Source organism: Neolamprologus multifasciatus, chromosome 15, assembly GCF_963576455.1.
Source record: "Neolamprologus multifasciatus chromosome 15, fNeoMul1.2, whole genome shotgun sequence".
NCBI classification, from domain to species: Eukaryota; Metazoa; Chordata; class Actinopteri; order Cichliformes; family Cichlidae; genus Neolamprologus; species Neolamprologus multifasciatus.
In genome coordinates this window covers 18,645,437-18,660,872 of record NC_140453.1, presented here as the reverse complement: position 1 = coordinate 18,660,872, position 15,436 = coordinate 18,645,437, and the positions used below count along the sequence as shown (strand labels likewise).

Below are 15,436 nucleotides of genomic sequence, written 5' to 3'. Positions count from 1 at the left end.
TAGGCAAGTCTTGTGTCATTTCGTGAAGAGTTTTTTGATGCTGAGCAAACTCATTATTGTTAGTAAAGTGCTCCGTCATCTGCTCCACCAGAATTTTCTCCAGGATCTGACTTAAAACAGGAAGGACATGTTTTGGCCTGAAATCAGCGTTTCCGCTCTGTGAAGCTAGTAATATTTTGGAATTCTTCCACTGAGATGGAAACTCACCACAGACAATGCAACGGTTCATAATGTGGCATATGGGAGCAGAGATGTACCGAGCAGTAATTTTTAGCAGTCTAGCATCTATTTCATCTGTACCAGGAGTCAAAGACTCCGGGAGTGACTTTAACAAATCTTCAATTTTGCTGTTGTTAACTGTCACAAAATTGAGTTCAGATCCCTGAAACAATGGCAAAGGCAGGCGTTCACAACTAAAACGTGGAGATTCATCAGTATAATACTGATAAAACACATTAAACATGTTTGTTGGAACCTCAGGGACCTCCTCAGATTCAGGAGAAAAACGTTCCTTCTTTATTTTTTTGAACTTCTCTAAAATCTTTGTCTTTGTACTCTTTGCTTTTCTTGTGAAGTGAGAAGCAAGTTCTCTATCTCTAGACAGTATTAAACATATTATGTCTTCAGACCACCACCACAGTTTAGGATGATCTGTCTTTAATGGAGCATGCTTGTTTGCTATTGGCATAAAGATTTCAATAAACCTGGATAAAGCCTTCTCAGGTTTTTCTTCTTCCATTACCTCACTCCATGATGTTCTCTTAATTTCCTGAATGAAACTGTTTTCATCAAACTCAGAGTATGACCTCTGAATGCTTATTCTTTGGGGTACTTTTTTTTCTCTTACATCAACAAAAACAAGATTATGATCACTACAGCCTGTGACAATTACCCGTGGAGTGTCACAACGCTCCGGAATATTTGTGTAGATGTGATCAATACAGTTTTCTTCTCTGGTACGAGAGTTTACAATCTGTTTTAGACCACATCTCTCAGAAAACAACTTAATTTGGAGCATGTCCTCTGAGAAGCAATTCTTGTTAAAGTCACCCAGCAAGAATACGTCTTTTTCTGTTTGGTCTCTCTCTGATATCTCCATACCTTCAAGATACTTAAAATCGAATTTTTTTGATATATAACAACATCCTATTAAAACTGGTTTGGTATGTGACAGGTAAATGTCAGCCCAGATAATTTCTATATTAGACAGATTTGAGAAAACGTGTCTCTTAACTGGAATGTGATCTTGAACATAGAGAGCAACACCACCTCGATACCAGTTACTATTATTATGTTTTCTATCGCATCTGTACAACTTGTAATGATCTATTTTTAGTTCAGAGTTTTTAATTCTTGTGCCTAAATGAGTTTCAGTGAGAGCTAGCACGTGTATTTTATAACGTGTTAAAAAGAGGTGAATGTCAGGAATCTTATGTCTAAGGCTGCATATGTTCAGATGAGCTATACGCAAGTTTTCAGTTGTGGGATCCAAATCAGCCATGTTCCTCTCCTGTTGTCAGGCCTGATTATCTGTGTTGTTCTGGTCCTAGGTCTGCAACACAAACACAGCACAGTTATTATAACAATGAACTGAAACAATGTTAGATGAACACTCAGATAAATCATCATGTAAGATCTGGAGAACCCAGATGATCAAATATATATTAACTCATTGTGGTCAGAAGTCAGAGGTTTATATACACTTATCGTAGGCATGAATGTCATGGTAATTTGGGGATTTTAATGACTTCTTTCATCTTTTTGTTTTGCAGGGTGGAATTATTGTACAGCATCCATGTTTAAGTCTGAATTTATTTTGGATGTGGATCTGGGAGTAGAGCTCCCTGAACACCAAAGTGATTCTAGTTAACTAAAACTAAAATAAAATCTAAAACTTGATGAGAAAATTATTATTGTAAGTATTTGTTAGTCTGGTAAAAAAAAATCCACATAATATAATATAATATAATATAATATAATATAATATAATTAATGAGAAATTTATGAATATGTTCATTAACAATGTGGAAATTTTATGGTTTTTATTGTAATATCTTTACTGATTTTCCTAAATCTTGACTCTGACAGATGACCTCCACACAACAATAAAGGATCAAAAATATTAATTGAAAAGTCTAAAACTAACACTGACACATTTTCAAACAATAAAAATTAACTGAAACTAAACGGAATTAAAAACAAAAAGTTGAAATGGAAAAAAAACTATCCATCCATCCATTCGCTTCCGCTTATCCTTTTCAGGGTCGCGGGGGGCGCTGGAGCCTATCCCAGCTGTTATAGGGCGAGAGGCGGGGTACACCCTGGACAGGTCGCCAGTCTGTCGCAGGGCCAACACACAGAGACAGACAACCATTCGCACTCACATTCACTCGCACATTCACACCTAGTGGTAATTTAGATTATCCAATTAACCTATCCCCACAAGCTGCATGTCTTTGGATGGTGGGAGGAAGCCGGAGTACCCGGAGGGAACCCACGCAAACACGGGGAGAACATGCAGACTCCACACAGAAAGACCCCGGCCTGATGTTGGAATTGAACTCAGGACCTTCTTGCTGTGCGGCAACAGCGCTAACCACCGTGCCACCGTGCTGCCCTGCACCGTGAAAAAAAACTAATTAGAAAAAAAAAACTAATTAGAAAATACAAAACTATAATAATGCCTCCTCTCATCAGGAGCATGCCATAATGTCTGCTAAAGGTGTTCTTTGTTTGCTCTCAGTCAAACTAGTGGTTCATTTTATAATCTGACTGACAGTAAACTCACCTGAAGGTTGTGTCGATGTTCAGAGACTCTAACTTGAAGCTTGTCTTTTATCTGTGTTGTTCTGGTCCTAGGTCTGCAACACAAACACAGCCACCTTTATATATTCTGTCACTTGACAGCAAGCTGATGACGCCAATGCTATTATGATGGCAGAATGCAGTTTATCAGGCTTACATACGACACACTGATGTACAAAAATCAAAAATCAGTAATTCTACTTATAAAATACATGTTTTGATAGTTTTGACTCACCAGTTGATCTTCACCTACAAATGGCACAAAGGAGATTGGACATTATTAAATTCTTTTGAATTCTTTTAGAGAGAGAGAAAGACTTCCGACTCAGAGTGGTCAAAGCTCAAAAAATGATCTTTATTGTACGGAGAACTGTAGACACGAGAACGTACCCCCAGTTCTGAAAGTCTTGCAAGCCAAAATGCGTATATATAGTTCTGCTGTACGTCACACACAGTTTCGATCAAAACAACTCTGCTTAGTTTCACTTTCTGTCTGCCAGCTTCCTGTTCTCTGCACAAAGCGTGCAGTCTCCTGTAGTGATGGGATTTCTGGCTCTTTTTAGAGAGCAGGCTCTTTCGGCTCCGAACTGGCTCTTCAGGTTGTTTTGTTGCTTTAATTAATTTATTATTAACAATAATATAAAATTATGCACAAAAGGAATTACTAATGTAAAAAAATTGTTTTATTTATATATGTTTATATAAATATATGCGGTGGCCCCTAGAGACAAAACACGTACAAACTGCAAAACACATTTCTAGCATGAACTGAACTTCCTAAACAGAGCTACCTAGATCACTTAAATTACACAATTGAAAGCATATGTGTATTGTCTGTGTATTTATACACAAGCACTCATATATATTCAAATAATTTAAAAAAAATGTTTATTTACCTGTTATTACCACACACCAAACCCGGTCGTTGGTACTTGCTGGCTTGTGTAGCCACTAGGTAACAAAAGCTCAACACTGCTCCTAGCATCCTGGAGCACTTCTGTTGTCTTTTGTACATGTTTTGAGTTTTTATGTGCTTCTGAGTTTTTATGTGCTTCAGAGTTCATGTTTTGAAGTTTGTATGTGCTTTGTCTGTATCATATAATACAAAAACCAGCTATTCACATTTCAACTTGTAAGTGTCTCTAGAAAATACCCACCAAGCAGTGGACAGCCATTGATGTTTTCATGGCTAAATCTGATTGGACAGCCATGGCCTTTATATTTCAGGATGTTACAAACACTTAAATTCAACCTGATTTCAACCATTAAATAATTTCCCCCACTGAGCATGACAGACAACCAACATGTATTCAGACATTAAGGCTAGAACAGAAAAGTGGAAGTATACAAACTCGTCTTTTGTTGATGTTTGGTTGTGCGATGAATGTGATCAGACAGCCACACAATGGGTAGATTAACTAGTATTACTGGATACCATTTCTGCGTATCTCCATGTAAATGGTGTTTCTGTTCCAGTGTGTTGCATGCTGACCCCATTAGTTATTGTTCACACATACTTGGATGGCACTGTGCAGCAATTTGTAAGAAGGGTGTGGATATAAATCTGCTGCTCACTCGAGGATTTCTCAGGAGGTTATGAGGAAAAATCTTCTTTTCTGGGTGAGGACTCCTGTCACATGTTATGTCACAGCAGGTACAACTAAAAGACTAAATATAGACCCATACTTTGACTCTGTGTGTACTTGAAGACAATCTGCCTTGAGCTCTGTCCTCTGAAGCACATTTGTGGATACTGAAGTAACTTCAGGTCCATTTATGGCAGTCCATCACCGTGGTAGTTTATACTGCACATCTGGAGGAGACAGTGCTCCAGTTAAGAGATCAATAAGTTGAGATCAACAACTCCTAAAACATTCACATAAAAAACGACACATGACCCAGATTTGTCCTTTTTTTCTCAGTTTATTTTTTTGCTGTTATTCTTGTGGTAAGAAACAAGCAGCCACTTACAGATTCAACACGTTCACTTCCCAACACAATGAGAATCTACAAACACGCACAGCCACTGAGCCGCCACAGCGCCTTCAGGACAACAAAACCATCCAACAGTAAAACAACGCCGTCGTCCTAGGTAATTGTAGAAAAACAGCACCAGTTTGTGTGAAGCTGCGGTGATCGGGGGGAGCTTCACTCCTCCTCCTCACCTGTTCATGTGGTGCTCTTCATGCATGGGTGTCGGTGTGGCACAGGTGATTCACGTTGGCACATTTGAACAGGAATAGAAAAACAAACATCCTAAATATATAGAGTGCACGGACAACAAGACGTGATCATGTATAAATATAATACTGGTAGGCAGGAATGGGAGGATCAGTAGTGGTTTATCGTCAGCCTGTGCAGCTCAATCGTCCTGCTCTGTGGAGACTCACTGCTCTGGAAACATCTCGCTGTATGTTCCTACAGCTGGTCCACGACGTGCCTCTCAGTCTCAGCAACACTCTTTGATTTCTGCTCACTCTGAGGTCTCAGGTATTTGGTGTGTGTTCAGACTGCAGTGTGAAAAGTGTGCAAAGGCTCATTAGTATGCACAGAAAATATTCAGTGAGCTGACACACAACATAATCCAAAATATGCCCTTTACTTGTTTGCCTGAAAGAGTCACAACGGTAGCTTTTCTTGTACCTGATGTTTCTCACTAAGAAGCTGCCCTTACCATAATTTTTCCTACTATTAATGTATCCTTTTTTATTACTGTGTACTACAGAGCGTCTGTGCTGGAGCTCAAGGTCTAATAAAAAGAGTCAGAGTCAGAGCCACAAAGAGCATCCTGCTGCTCTAACAGAGCCTTAAATGCATGAAAATAGACTCAAGTTTGAGTCATGTTCAGACGCTGGTTTAATCATTTATTTGAACCTGCAACCCAGAGAGCAATAAGAGTCGCAGAAAGGCTGTAGGATGTACTGACGGACTCATGTTTACGGGACATAAATAAAGAATAACTGCAGCTTTGTAAGTCAAGAGTCACGTCCTGGAGTAAATGAGTATTTTTAAGTTTTCTCCACACCTTCATGTTCTGTGTTTAACCCTCAAGTGACCGAGACGTTTCAGTGACTAAATCACCTGATTGGACTCGGCCACTATTAAAAAAAACCTTTGAATAACCTGTATGATCAAGTCATGATCATATATTTTATCAAAGAGAGTTTTTTGTTAATAGTGGATCTATTTGTGTTTATCATGCCTCTACTGTTTCTGCCATGTATGAGATATTACTTTACACCACAGGTTCACAGGGAGAAAAAAATGGATGTTGGGTCAGATTCCCAGCTGGAGCCTTTCTGTGTGGTTTGCATGTTCTCCCTGTGCCTGTGTGGGCTTCCTCCCACAGTCCAAAGACATGGATGTTACATTAATTGATGATTTTTAAATCAAAGCCTTTAATGTTAAAAAATATCATTATCCTCAGCTCACCAATTTCTGTAAAAAAAAATATATAAATAAAAAGTTGGAAGGAAACATTTTCATAATTAAAAAATACAACAAGGTCACACATAAATGACTCCACTCGGTCACTCGAAGGTTAAGTACATTTTTTTGTTCCCTTCATGCACTCTGTGAGCTCTACAGACACCCCTGAGATGAGGACAGTGGACCAGGTTTGGGGCCAAAGTTATAATCCCAGCTAAGCTCACAGGCTGAGTTCTTCCATAACTGCGGGTGAGGTGGGAATGTTTCTGGGACATGTGACCGAGTCAGAGGCAGTGAGAGCGCGGGGATGTTCAGAGAGTGTATCTTTACGAGGACACGGTGTTTGAAGCAGTTGGATTTCATCACCACACGGCGCAGTTCATCAAAAACAAAAACACTGTTTGAGGAACCCACGATGCAGCAGGACGCCGAGTGGGCGGTGTAACCACAAACAGGACCCACACACATCTTCACATGAGTCTAAAGCTATGGTGTCTACAGTGTACGTCTGTGTGTGCGTGCGTGTGTGTGTGTGAGAGACGGGGGTGTAATAGATACAGTTTTAAATAATTCGGTCGACATCACTTCAGTTTAAACCATCAAAAACTGTACTGGTTTTGACATTTCACAGTTTACGATACAGGCAGGGTGATAATGAGCGAACTTTATCAGAGTTAGTATGATCAGCTCGATTTTGGCAGAACAATTTAAATCCAGAGACAGCCCTTCGATCAGAGCAGTCGCTCCAATTAAGACACAGATTAGAATCTATGATCATCGGCGTTTCGTCACCAATCACAGACGCGTGCTTGAATTTTTTTGCCATCTTTACTTTTTATCCTGTGATTGAAAATCAGTGCAGTTTTTCTGGTTGTTCAGAAATGTACAAAAAAACGGCGGCTTGGACGGATGAAGCTCCAACACCAGCGGTTACCAGATACCGCTGGAGCGGCCGCCGGGAGGGGCCAGGATCCGAGCCGAGGACCTCTTCGGGATGTGGTCATCGACCTGAGACCCTGAAAGGAAAAACACGTACGGCACTATTAAATTTGATCGAGGACTTCGGTGTAACGTCACCATAATCAAGGACGATTTTATTAGAGCTCACCTGAGAGGCTGAAAGAGGACTCGTGAAGGTCTCGGATTCCAGTGTGCACTCGACCGCAGGCTTTGTTGGGCGTCTCTCCATCTATGGGGCCCAAACCGAGTTCCTTCTTCATGGTGTTTGCAACCTTGGCCACATCACCAGAGTACGGATCCCTGTCCACCCCTTTATAAACCTGAGTCTGAAACACGATGAGGTGAGAGGTAAGATTAGGATGTTTAGCCATTTTAAACCTAATAATAGCAGCCAGTTGAGCTGCTGCTGTAAGATTGATACTGATTAATATTTGTCACATGTAAGTAACCAAGTTAAATTCCACTGAAGAAACACACAACTAAAACAAGGTGTGAAAAAAACTGGAATTAAAATAAAAGCTAGACTAGAAAAAATAAAAAGATCTTGTGCACTCACAAAAATCATTCAAATGAAATAAAAACTAAAATTATCTCTAGTTTTAGTTTTTGTCAGCAGGCACGAGTACTTCTTTTGTACTAAAACATGTGTCCTGAAACTAGAAATGAACATACTCACTCTGTAAACTACCTGAAACTGAACTGAACTGTAAATATAAGTTCTTATAAAAACAGTTTCTGTACTTTTGAATGTGAACTTTGTGACAATTTTTTAAATAAATTGAGATAAAAAGGTCTAAAAGCAAACAGAGTAGAGAGGCTGGGATGGGGGGCTTTCACAGACAAGGGCAGCAGCAGGAAAACACAGTGCTGGCTTCCACAGGGAGCAGGAGCATTAATTCCTTTATATGGGCTGTCAGATCGGTGGAGTCAGTCACATCATGATGGGAGTGTTTGTGGCAGGTTTGCTGTCAGCTGACACAGCAGAGCTCAGCCTGGACCTCGCTGTCCTGCCCTGGAGTTTTAATTATCAGTGGAAACACTCACAACACAAAGAGGCAGGTTTGGAATCAGTGTTAATAACGTGATGAAAGTGAACGCACCTTTTCCCTCTGCACCATCTTCTTGTAGAGGTAGTCGGGGAAAGTACGCTGTGGGTAGAACTTTCCGGACCCCTCGGCGCACATGAACACGCCGTTCTCACACACCAAACGCCCCCGGCTGATGGTGACCAGAGGGACGCCGTGGCAACGCATCCCTTCGTACAGGTTGAAGTCTCCGCCCTGCACCTGAGTGCTCACAGAGATTGTCCTGCACACGCACACACACACACACACACACACACACACACACACACAGAAAGTGATGGATGTGTGTCCCTATGCTTCGGGCTGAGTCCAGTAATAAAGGTGATTCCTGTTTATTTACAGCTGTGTACCTTGTTGCATCTGGATCCCAGACCACCACGTCAGCGTCAGCCCCGGGGATGATGCGGCCTTTGCGCGGGTACAGGTTGTAGATCTTTGCAGCATTGGAGCTCGTCACCGCCACAAAACGATTCTCATCCATTTTCCCTGTAACCTTAAAAATACAGAAAGCCCATCCGATCATATAAAACTTCTTTATTTCTGTCGCTACTGAGGTAGACCATGATGTCATTCAGCTGCTTCCCCAGAAAGAATCTCATCCCAGTATTGGACAAACTCCAACTCTATGTCTTGGATGGTGCTCTGGAGATCAGCTGAGATCAGCGTGGCCACTCTAGCTAGAGCAGAAGATCTATTTCACGTGCTGGTAAAGTGGTCTTTCTCATAGAGGCTTCAGAGCAGAACATGGACATCCATCACCAGCTGTAGTTCAAGATGGCGCAGTATGAGTTTATTCACTGGAGAAATACTTTATTTTTATTGCAAATAGCTGGAAATAAAACTGAGCAATCTCTTAGGCTGTTGAGTTTGTGGAGTAGAGGAAATATCTTGGCACAGCAACTGATGACATGCTGAGCTTTGAGCCTCATGTGGATGCTAATGGTAGAAGATATCGCCAGTGCTTGTCATATTATGATAAGCTTCAAACTTTTCATTAAGTTTTATAAACAGAAACAAAACGAGAAAGTTTTATTTCTGTTTAACTGGTTCTCTTTCTCACACGCACTTTCTCATTTGTTGGCTGTTGACTGAACTTCTAAAACAAACACAGACTGAAAATAAAGTCAAAGCGTGCAGAAAACTAAGACTTACCAACATGGTGTCAAAACAGACTTAAGAACTTCCACATCCACTGGTTGTGGATGATAAATCGTGTGGTTCATGGCTGATCTCAGGTTTTTATGTGTGCGTTTGACGTGTGTACATACCACTCCTCTCTCCCAAATGACGCTCATCCTGTCCTGGACTCCAGGCACTCCATGAGGGATCTTGGTGAAGTCCTCTTTGCCCAAGGCTCTCTGCTTGGTGCTGAACGGACGGTGCTCTGATGCCACCACGCTCAGATTGTCACTGAAACAGGAAACAGGATATCCACGTTTAGTTTAGAGGAGCGTTTTTATCCACGGCACCTTTACCGGTCACTGAGCTGCTGTTGCGATCAGTTTACTCGAAGCAGTACAGCATGCTGATGTGAGTGCAGCACACATACTTGCCCAGCAGGCCCATGAGGTAGCTGGGTGTGTTTGGGTCGAGGCGGAGCGGAGGGACGATGACATGGGCGGCGGCATGAGCCCAATCCTGGTGGTAATACTGCATCCCATTCAACACTGCGTGAGCAACTGTAGTCTCCCCGTGGACCACCTTACCTGAAATTATAAAAAGTGAAGAAAAGTCAGCTTTCATTCTCTCCATCGTCACGGTGACTGTTAGTTTCTTCATTGGGCAGTACGATGTCTTCATCGGGCAGTACGCTCACCCTGCATCTTAGCAGCAGCGATCATATCACCAGCAGACATACTGGACACATTCACCAAGTAAATTGGGCAGCGAGCCTGTGGTTACACAAAAGATTTTAATCAGTCCTTTAATTACTTATCAATAACTGCACACAGACTGGATATTAAAATGTTTTTACCCTGTTGGCAATGGTGATGGCTCTGTGAGTGGCCTCAGACTCCAGCTGCAGACAAGAAGACAGAGTAAAATCACAAAATAACAACTTTAATAAGTAAACATTTTAATATTTATTGCAAATATCTTACAAAAAAAAAAGTTCAAGGCCACAATGATTACTTGTTTTTGTTTTACATTTATAGGAAAGATCCCTAAATATTCCTACTTAATATTCAAAATTAGGTTTTATCAGCGTTTTAAGGGAACATAAAGGAAAAAAGTTTTATTTTCCACTGTTATGTTTTAGACTTTTTCACACATCAGACTGGAAAGAGTTTTTACTACAAGCCACATTCACATAGTCCCACATTAGTCTAATATCACACCCGCTCACACTCTAATGGATGTGTTGGGCGTAAGTCCGAGTGCTCAGTGCCACTGTAGACTGCAGGAGCAGATTGATCCTCTGACCTTTAGATTAGGATACGACCGCTACCTCGAAAACCCCCCCACCCCTCTGTCCACTGCATATTTACCTCCTCTGGTCGACTGATCTCTATTCCCTCTGGCCCACTGATGCCCAAATCCAGAGCCTCTTTGGCACCCTAACAACACAAACACATTCATTTTAAAACAGGTTTGTGATTTCACTTTGACGTCAAAGAAAAAAAAAAATTGTATTTGCACCTCAGCCACCAGCTCTCCGTTTTCAGCGTGGACTCGGGCAATGGCACCGATATCCTTACAGGTCTGCAGAGTCTGGTAGAGCTCTGAATCCCGCAGCATCATCATGTCTTTGTAGGCCATGAACACCTGGAAGGAGTTCACTCCATGTTCCCTCACCAGGGTCTCCATCTCATTACGTACCTAAGGACGATTCAGAGGTCTCAGGGTCAGCAGTCATGTATCTGTATTACAGTTCAGTGCACGCAAAGCTTCAGCTTATATATGTAAAGGCAGTTAGTGCATCGGGCATTGGGAATGTGGGCATGGAGTGAAAGAGAAACTCTGTGTGTGTGTTTGTTTTGTGGGGCATGAAAAGAGCTTGGAAACCTGCCACAATGAGATCACACTGCCTTTACACTGGTGACTATAACAGCCCCACTGAGAAGAATCCATTTCATTCATTCAAACAGCAGTAAAAGGAAACTAGACAATTTAGTGTTTAAAATTCTGAACTGTGCTGCGGTGAATGGGCCATAAAGGTCACGTCATAGTCATGATGGAGTATTGATGAAAAGAGCAAAACTACTTCCTTCCATAATGATTAATCTACTTTTACAGCTCATGACAGTTTGAGTATTTTTTATCATTATCATTATTATTATTATTATCTGGCCAAAATAACATCTCTGATGGACAGAGTCTCCCACCCCATGCATGTAAATGTTGCTGAACTGCAGAGCTCCTTCAGTGACAGACTGCTGCATCCTAGATGCATGAAGGAGCGTTTCCGCAGGTCCTCCCTCCCTGCAGCTGTCAAACTGTACAATCAGAACTGCTCCCAACAAACATAGATGTTTACATCTGCGCTGTAACTGCAATAAGTTAATTAACCGATTCGCACTACAACCTGCTTTGCCTCTTATCTGTAGTTATTTTTATTTAATTTAATAACTGTACAGTACTCTCTGTATATAGTAACCACTCTCCTTGATGTAAATATGTAAGAAAAATTGTGTATGTTTCTGTTCCGTGTCCTGTGTACTGTTTGTTTGTATATGTGTCTTTTGGCTGCTGTTACAACCAAATTTCCCCTTGTGGGACAATTAAAGGATTATTCTATTCTATTCTTCTATTCTATTCTATTATTATTCTCTCCCGTTCTTGTTTCTCTGCTACTCTCTCTCTGCAGTGTTTCCTTGTCTGTGGACCCGGCCTCTGTGTGTTTGTTCCTTCTGTGTTTCCTTGTCCCTGACACCTTGTTTAGTGTTAATCAGGATTTATACATTTGGATTAATTTATGCTGTAGATCATCCACTGTATGGTAAAGCCCTCTGAAAAAGCTATGCTGTAACATCACTTCCACTAGAACTGCAACCACACATCATGCTGATGCAGCGTTTTAGTGACTAGCTCAATTTCTCCTACATATTTTCAGCTACCTCTGTCATCATTGTCCAAATCAATTCAAAGAGAGAAACCTTCTGCCAACCATTCTTTGGGTGATGATGGTTTTGGACACTAGGATAGACTACCATGCAGACTCGACATAGATTCAAAGTATAAATAAGTATAAATAAAAGTATAAATTAAGACTTCATGTCCTTGTTTTACTTTGATAGTCAGTTTTCTCTCTTGTGTTGTGTTAGTTTGATTTTCCTTTCTTTTGCCCTCCTTTATTATTATCGGCCCCGCCCTGCTTGTTTTCACTGGTGTTCAGCTTGTTTTTGTGTAATTAGTCCCCTGTCTTATCTGTCTTTAAGTTTGTCTTTGTTGGACGGTCTGCTCAGGCTCACTTTCTCCTGCCCAAGCTCTGTTGGGTTATTGTTTTGTGGGTATTTTTAGCCAGATACTGGCTCACCCTTGTTTTTCTGCCTTTGTGTCCTCTCTCTATACTACACACACCCTGAAATGTGTTAAGAAACATTGTGTTGACATTTATTAAACAATAATGACTACCAGTCAAAGCTTTCTGCTGGACAGGTGTTGTATTAAACCTCATTCTGGCATGAAACGTTTAACAATATGCAATGAGATTGGGCACATGCACAAAGTCAGCAGATGATGTAGGACAGACATTAAAGCCAAAGGCTGAATGAGGCACCTTGACTCATAGAATCTGCCTAATGTGCCCACTGAGCACGTGTGTTAACCCAGTTCTTGTGCGGGTTTAATCTAGGTCATTACACATTTCACCCACAAACGGCTGGCTGCGTTATTATTCATTCAACGATGATAAACGCCAGAAGAGCACAAAAATAAATAATGATATATGCTACCAACGTGATTCCAAACTCTTTGGTGGTACGTTTTTTTAAATTTACCTTAGGTCCCCACCAGGTTAGCCCGACGTGCAGAGCGTAGTCGCAGCACGCCTTGGCATCGGCCAGAGCCCTGCACTTCTCGTAGGCGTCCAGCAGGGAGCAGTGTTGTTCAGGCAGAACCAGAGCCATCACCATGGTGGTACCACCCATCAGAGCCGCCTGGGTGAGGTAAGAGGGTGACCAGGGGTGACAGAGAGGGGGGCAGAATAAGAGAAAAGAAAGACTGATTAGAAAGAGGACAATAACACCAATGTCCAGCACAGACTCTGTTTGTCTGGTGACAATAGTCCTTCCTTATCAACTGTTCATCATATGCTCTGCTCTTTATTGATTGCACTGACTCTCTTGTAGCCACTGCTTCATTTTCCTTTCAGTGTTGTTCTCAGTCTAAATGCCCTTATTTAGTACTGTAATCACTGGTTTGTCCTCTCTATAGAAATATCTCAGCCTGACACAGAAAGAGAGATAAGGCTTTTTAAAATAACTTTAATTTTTTAATACTTGCGCGTACAAACATGGGTGCTGTATAAATATACAGAACTTACAAGTTCTGTATATTCAGCAGGTACATGAAAACATTACTCAACTTGTAAGTCAAGCAAAACAGATTCAATGAAGGGAAGCTGACGTTAATACAACAAGAATGTAAAAGAGATGCAAAAATGCGAAAGGCAAAATGAAAAAGGTAAATAATACATAAATAATAAAAGAATAAAAGCAATCATAGCAGTATGAATGGATGGATGAACTGTTTTACAGAAATCAGTGAGTCTGGGAGCTTCTTCTTCTCAGGCAGGATGTTCTAAAGTTGATGGGCCCTCGCGGCAAAAACACGCTCACCTTTATATTTAAGTCTAGATTTTGAGGCAGCCAGAAGAGCTTTACCTGAAGAGCTGTAAACTGGTTCATATGAGGTCAACGTTCCCAGCGTTCACTGATTTGATGTGACAGTGTCTGCTAAAACCAGTCAGAATCTCAGCTGCCACAGTTTAAAGTACACGGAGGGGAGAGCGTGACTTTGCATTCATGCCAGTGAGGAGGGAGTTGTGGAAGTCAAGTGTTTTTTCCTTCCTAGAGTGTGACAACCTTGGTTTCATTAAGTTTTGACAAAAGGCTTCACATTACTGTAGCTATACGTGTGAACGTCTTAATATTTCACAACCTCAAAAACTACAAACATAAGCTTTCTGAATATGGCTCCTGCTGCTGTATGTGGCTCCCTCACTTCTGCTCCACAGGAAACAGAGAACTGGAGAAGATGAGAGATGAAATTACTAATGAAGGAGAGGAGTGGGAGAGAGGAAGCAAAGTTACAGATGGGGGAAAAAGAGAGGATGAGGAAACAACCATAGACTAGAAGAAGTGAAGGAAGCTGTGTGCAGTGACTCATCTTCCTCGCTACAATGGTGAATGCACTTTTGTGTAACCATGACAACAGATACTGCTCAGCCATGCCTGTCGCACGTCTCCACCCTCTTCCTCCTTCTCCTGTCCTCCTCTCTCCATCCAAAATTGCGCAAACATTAACCTATCCAATATCCTCTAACAGGAATATCACACCAAGGCATGATGGGAGAACGTCTGTAATCGCATATAAAACAGGAAATGAAGAGGTGGGGTGTGAAACAGCTGTAATCTGCTCTTTAGTCATCATCGACAATCAAAGTGATGTTAAACCGCCATAATTTTTGCAGCCTAACCTCAATAAAATGTGACTACATGAGAACGTTTCTGTGACAGCGTGGAGCCGTTGCCTCGGGCACCAGACGTGTCTCACAGACGGGGGGCGGGGTCACCTGCTTGTGAGCGTAAGCTCAGTCGGCCAGTAAGCTATCAGATTTCTCATTACCATAGAAACCAGTCCGAGTGATGTGCAATGTCAGCATCGAAGGTCTCAGCATATGTGTGCATGAAGAGTGTATGTCATTGATCACTGTCACTACATGTAACTGTGTGCATGTGAGCGTGTGTGTGTGTGAGAAAGAGAAAGCGGGGGCACAGATGCACAGCTGGGGATTGTGGGATTTAGGCTGTCTGTCTGCTTGGCCTCAATTAAGATTTACTGCCGGCCCCCTTCTTTAAAAATCCCAGAGGACAGAGCGGAGAAAACAAGCGAGCAAACAGGAGGTAAAGGGAAAAAGAAATCCTTGATCACTGCATCTTTACCGATCCATGTTACGCACACGACAGTATGAGCTAACATTGCTATAATCGAAG

The 15,436-nt window shown here is 41.5% G+C and overlaps 1 protein-coding gene across 2 annotated transcripts in view; it reads right to left on the bottom strand.

The window, feature by feature from the left end:
- Positions 1–4,708: 4,708 nt before the first annotated feature.
- LOC146501915 (dihydropyrimidinase-related protein 5-like) overlaps positions 4,709–15,436 on the bottom strand; it is a 29,541-nt gene continuing 18,813 nt past the window's right edge. For both annotated transcript variants that reach the window (XM_085132455.1, XM_085132456.1), the window contains exons 4-14: positions 13,220–13,378; positions 10,920–11,099; positions 10,769–10,837; positions 10,255–10,299; positions 10,096–10,171; positions 9,829–9,985; positions 9,548–9,689; positions 8,630–8,772; positions 8,295–8,502; positions 7,343–7,520; positions 4,709–7,250 (exon numbers count right to left, since the gene is read on the bottom strand). In XM_085132455.1, coding sequence (XP_084988581.1) covers positions 7,165–7,250; positions 7,343–7,520; positions 8,295–8,502; positions 8,630–8,772; positions 9,548–9,689; positions 9,829–9,985; positions 10,096–10,171; positions 10,255–10,299; positions 10,769–10,837; positions 10,920–11,099; positions 13,220–13,378 — 1,443 coding nt within the window. In that variant the 3' untranslated portion in view covers positions 4,709–7,164. The remainder of the gene's footprint in view (positions 7,251–7,342; positions 7,521–8,294; positions 8,503–8,629; positions 8,773–9,547; positions 9,690–9,828; positions 9,986–10,095; positions 10,172–10,254; positions 10,300–10,768; positions 10,838–10,919; positions 11,100–13,219; positions 13,379–15,436) is intronic.